This window comes from Sander vitreus, chromosome 3 (assembly GCF_031162955.1).
Source record: "Sander vitreus isolate 19-12246 chromosome 3, sanVit1, whole genome shotgun sequence".
In the NCBI taxonomy this organism is placed as follows: domain Eukaryota; kingdom Metazoa; phylum Chordata; class Actinopteri; order Perciformes; family Percidae; genus Sander; species Sander vitreus.
In genome coordinates this window covers 36,014,027-36,020,358 of record NC_135857.1, presented here as the reverse complement: position 1 = coordinate 36,020,358, position 6,332 = coordinate 36,014,027, and the positions used below count along the sequence as shown (strand labels likewise).

Here is a 6,332-nt window from a genome sequence, read left to right as displayed (position 1 = left end):
GAACGGGCGGCGGCCCGGGGGGCGGAGGCGGCTCCGACGGAGGCACGGGCGCCGCGTAGGACGCTCACACGCCGGGGCTGATGGGAAAACAAATGTGTAAAGATGTATAAACTGTACAGACGGCAGGAAGGAGTCACCATGTCACACTCGACACCCGGATGTGATGTAATGACTCATATGCATACAGACGCCAAGTCCCGCCCCTTTCAGCCACCAATTACCCATAATGGTGTTTGGTGGTGTGTCCACCATGGGACACACACACACACACACAGAGACACACACACAGATACACACACACAGATACACACAGGGAGGGAGAGAGACACACACACGCACACACACACACAGAGACACACACACAAAGACACACGCGCACACACACACATACAGACACACACACACACACACACACACCGTAGCTCCACAAACAACATGTGTGTTATTTAGGGCTCAATTCCAACAGGATGTAAACATTATTTGTCTCTCAGGACACAGGAAGAGGCGGGACTTCACCTCTCTGTACAGATAACTGACGAGAGCGAGTCAGGCTGTTTGTTTGGTTTAGTTTGATTATATTATTATTATTATTATTATTATTATTATTATTTTCTAGACAAATCAAGATTCTCTGTTCAGCAGAAATCCAAACTTCATTATTTTAGTGTTTTGATTCATATTGTTCATGATTTAGTTTGTAAAGAAATTAACCTGAATATTGTTTGAGTTTGTTTAGTTCTTTGATTCATTATTTAAAAATGTAATATTTTAGGCAGCGACCGAATTGCCTCTGAAGTATCGAGTGTCAAAATACCTCGTCATTCAATACCCAATATTAATACCCTAAGGAGTAAATCTCATCAGCGTCAGTGAGCCAATCAGCATTCAGCATGCTTCTACCAAGATCTAATGCTGTCTGTGATTGGCTGGCTGATATATTAGTTTAGGTTCACAATACATTTTATCTTCAATCTTTACCAACGTCCAGAAACACCAGACCAATATACTACACACACACACACACAGAGACACACACACAGACAGAGACACACACACACACACACAGACAGAGACACACACACACACAGACACACACACACACAGAGACACACACACAGACAGAGACACACACACACACACACAGACAGAGACACACACACACATAGACACACACATACAAATACACACATACAAATACACACACACACACAGACAGAGAGACACACACACACACAGAGACACACACACACACACACACAGAGATATACACACACATACATACACAAAGACACACACAGAGACACATACACAGACACATATACACACACATACACACACACACACATCTCTGCGAGGAGTTTTACTCCACAGGAAATATTTATACCGTAATGTTGTCATTTCTTATAAAATCAGTACCCAGCCCTACTAATGATTGGCAACAGATGTTATATATCTGTGTGTGTGTGTGTGTGTGTGTGTGTGTGTGTGTGTGTGTGTGTGTGTGTGTGTGGATCATGTCTGTCTGTCATTCTGATTATTAATGTTTTGCTGCTTTCTCTTCTAAATAAATCTGTAAAGGTATCTGAAACGATGGCGTTGCAGCGACTGGTCCGTGCAAATCAAACACAGATGTTTATGAAATATGTGATATATGGTGTGACTGGAAGAAGAAAAAGGAGACGAAAACAATGAACACCTTCAAAAGGAAGAAATCGCCTATGTTGTATGATGTAATATATCCTCGTGTGTGTGTGTGTGTCTGTCTGTCTCTCTGTCTCTCTCTGTCTCTATCTCTCTGTCTCTGTCTCTCTCTCTCTCTCTCTCTCTCTCTCTCTCTCTCTCTCTCTCTGTCTCTCTCTGTCTCTATCTCTCTGTCTCTGTCTCTCTCTCTCTCTCTCTCTCTCTCTCTCTCTCTCTCTCTCCGTGTGCCTGATCTCGTGTCTCGCTCTAGAACCAGCTGAGAAGTCAAGACAGCCAAGATCCCCGTAAACCTAGGTGTTTTATTTTGAAATGTGTTTTATTTTGTAAAGTATCCGGCTGCACTGTGGCCTTCCTGTATGGGATTAACCTGCCTGGCTCGACACATTCGGGCAGATTGGATAACATGGGCGCCCAAATGGAAACTGCTTGATGATGAAAACATGTCTGCATGTTATGAGAAGCCTTGTTTCTCATGCATTATGGGTACTACAGTACCCATAATGCAATGTGGAGACATACGGTTCCTCAGTAAAGTGTGTTATTTTGAGCGTGCTCCATGGCATCCTTTCTCATTATACATGGTCAACGAGACATTTAGAACATGTTTAAATCAGCATGACAGCATACACACAGACACACACACACAGAGACACAGACACACACACACACTCGCAGCAGTGCCACATCAGACCCACAGAGAGGCAGACAGCATCCCCCCAGCTGTGTTTTTCTCGCCGTGTGTGGAGGTGAGTGCTGATGAACAAAAGAAACAAAGCTACCAGAGTAGCCTCCAGTTTACAGCTAATTATCTCATATCTGTAGTTTAATATACATATATAATATCACATCGTGTGTGTCTGGCTCACGTGCATGAGCTCCTCCAGTAGCTAACGTAATAAGTCAGCTAACGGTTAGCTAGGGCTGGGCAATATATCGGTATTATATCAACATCGGTGTACACTGTGAGGCTACACAGATACACACACACACACACAGAGAGAGAGACACACACAGAGACACACACAGAAAGAGAGAGACACACAGAGAGAGGGAGATAAACACAAAGAGAGACACACACAGACAGAGACACACACACGCACATACAGACACGCAGACACACGCACACAGACAAGGAGATACACACAAAGAGACGCACACAGAGACACAGATACAGACACACTAACACAGAGACACACACGCACCCACACAAACACACACAGACACACACGCACACACAGAGAGACACACACACACACAAACACAGAGAGAGGGAGATAAACACAAAGAGAGGGAGATAAACACAAAGAGACACACACACACACACACAGAGAGACACAAACACGCGCACACAGACAAGGAGATACACACAAAGAGATGCAAACAGAGACACACACGCACCCACACAGACACACACGCACACACAGAGAGACAGACAAACACACACGTCTCATATGTGTAGTTTAACGTGTGTGTCTGGCTCACGTGCATGAGCTCCTCCAGTAGCTAACGTAATAAGTCAGCTAACGGTTAGCTAGGGCTGGGCAATATATCGGTATTATATCAACATCGGTGTACACTGTGAGGCTAGATGTCGTCATATGACACAAGTGTATTTTCCTGGTTTAAAAGGCTGCGTTACAGTAAAGCTTAGCGCCCAAAATCTATAAAAAAGAAACAATGTTTTTGTCTGAAGTGTCTCGCATTAATTTGGAGAAATATGTATTTTATTACGAATCTTTCTGCAGTGTTTGAAAATTGTTTTTTTTTAAGATTTATATGAAAAACTGACTCTGTTGAAGTTCATTTTCTGCAGGAGTTTTTCCCCCTAAGGTGTTGTTTAAATGTGTGTACATGTACACATACATATGTACTTATATCTTCATTTATATTCTGTTTTTATTTTGTGTTTTGACTCGGACTTGTTTTTATAGGAGTATTATTCTGAGGTAGACGTGTTGAGTTAATTGCTTTTAGACACACACACACACACACACACACACACACACACACACACACTTTACTTACTTTACTTTACTCCGACATTTCAATAAGAAGTTTCCTGACCTGCAAACATGACGTCTGATGATGTCTGAAAAATAGTTTAAAGTCCACGAACGGAAACAAACACTGAGGCACACAGAGCAGAGGTTAGTTTCACACACACACACACACACACACACACACACACACACACACACACAGAGCAGAGGTTAGTTTCAGGAGACAGATCAGAATAATACTCCTAGAGAACTACTGCAACACAAGTTGATGCACAATGTAAAAACTGAATATAAATGAAGATATAAGTACATATATATGTGTACATGTACACACATTTAAAGGCACCTCAGAAGAAAAACACACACACACACACACACATACACACAGAGACACACACACGCACGCACACACACACAGACAGAAAGCATGATTTCTGAAACACGTGACCTGAAAGCTATCGATATATCAACCATAAAATGAAAATTGGGGCATTAAATGGCTGTTAGTGATCTGCGTAGCTGCAGGTGAAGGCTAACCTGGACCATATTCTCCTGTGTCTTTGTGTCTGCTGGCGTTTCTCCATCACATGGTACCTGCTCACCTCGACTCCACTCCACTAAAGTACTGTGTTTTTAAAGGGAGTCTGGTGGGTTTAGTGCTAGCAACTTGAGAGCTGTTTCTGGTCAAACACAAAGGTCTTAAAGAGGTTTTAAAGGTCTACATTATCACTGAAGGCCGGGGCGGACTGGGACAAAAACTCGGCCCTGGCAATTTCATCCCTTACTGGCCCACTTTCAGACGGGGACATTATTTGCTTTATAATTGCAAAAACCAGGCTCACGTGAGATTATGACAGCAGCAGCATGAGGCACACTTACAGGCTTTCATAATTACATAATACATACACTGGAGCCATTCATAATACCTTCAAATAAACTGCCATGGCATCATCTTAGAATATAATGGAAATGCATATTTAAAACATATTACTACATATTACTACATACTTAAACCAGGCTTTAGGCTGCAGCCTGTAGTACAGTCTAGTCTAGTGGTTAGGGTTAGGTAACTTGCAAAAACGGCAGTTTCATCGTGGCTTTAACGCGGGGTCTGCAGCTTCTCGATGATGTTCACATCGCGTAATTACGTCACTTCATAAAGTGTGAAACGCCAGTGTTGCCGTCCCATGAGTTCATCGGCCCTTCTGGCATTTGCCATAAATGCCAGATTGCCAGTCCGCCTATCTCTGTAGGGATCCTTTCCATAATGTTGTCAGACACTTAGAATAATAATCTGAGTCTGTCAGCGGCATAACGAGCACTTTAGTGAAGGTAAATACAAGCTGGACAATTACTATTAACATACATTACAGCTTGTTTCTCCATCTCTCTTAATACTGGACCAGTGTCACAGATTGTTGTTCCCATCAGTCACTGAGACACAGAAACATGGGAATAAACGGTAATTAGCCGTTAGTTTGTCAGCTGTTTGTTCAGAGGATGTAAAGATGGACTTATTGTCTCCAGATTTAGGAGATCAAGTTTCCACATGAGGGACTTTCAGGGTCCTGAAAGCTGAGTCGGAGGTGAAACTGTGAGTCGATAACACTGTGTGTTCAGCGGGTCATTGACCTGACAGGACCAGGTTCAAACTGAGACCTACAGAGCTGAATCTGACTCCAGCAGAGGATCAGACCGGGACCAGGTTCAAACTGAGACCTACAGAACTGAATCTGGCTCCAGCAGAGGATCAGATCGGGACCAGGTTCATACTGAGACCACAACCAAAAACACTTCACTTCAGCCTCCAAATCTGAGCCCACGGTAAGAAGCGGGATCTTCTGAATTTACCGGGAATATCAGCTGTTGTCAGGGGGTCGAAGTGACCACGATCAATATTTGAGTTTTGTTGTGTGTTCGGCTGTGTTGACTGTAGTTTTCGGGAGAGCTTCTGGGGGACACACCAGAGACACAAACCTAAAAACCCCCTCGCTCCCATACGGTGAGGCCTACAGCTCTGACACTGTATACAGGTGTGGTAGGCAACTTTGCACAGTTCTGGCATAAAGCATGTCTTAGGGATTATGTCTTAGAGTTATTATAGACGAGGAACAAAGAGGTTTTGAACTAAAGTAGTGTATGTTGTGTTTCAGCCACATGCTAAACCTGGATGTTACCAAAGAATGTCTAATAAGGGAAGAAGGTCCACTCTCTCGTTACTTCTGTCTTCTGACCTGGTTGCAGTTCCACCAGAGATCCATATAGGGGGCGCTCACAGGCCAGTGCAGAATGAATGGGACTCTATGGAGCTATACTGCTCAACATCCACTTTTCTCAGGATATCATTTTTTGTCTAGTAATTTGAATGTTGCATTTGAAAGAGGAGGCTAAGAAAATACACACTGCTGGGTGTTGGATTATTTTAAAAGGCTTTTTTGTTCTAAAAAGCCTTTTAAAATGTCAATGACGTCATACACATATACGGCCAGAGATACTGCTTTACGGCAAGCTCTGAGTCGCTTCCTTTGTTCTCTCGAAGCATCGACAACACAGCTGACAGGTTAGACTCTCCCTGTTAATACAACCCAGCTGACAGGTTAGACTCTGTTAATACAACACAGCTGACAGGTT

At 43.2% G+C, this 6,332-nt stretch overlaps 1 protein-coding gene across 1 annotated transcript in view; it reads left to right on the top strand.

Moving 5' to 3' along the window:
* The window catches only part of parlb (presenilin associated, rhomboid-like b), a 9,634-nt gene extending 8,908 nt beyond the window's left edge, over positions 1 to 726 (top strand). Inside the window, exon 10 of the mRNA XM_078247223.1 lies at positions 1 to 726. This exon is cut by the window's left edge and continues 74 nt beyond it. Within this exon, the coding sequence (XP_078103349.1) occupies positions 1 to 59 (59 nt within the window). The 3' untranslated portion in view covers positions 60 to 726.
* Positions 727 to 6,332: the final 5,606 nt, after the last annotated feature.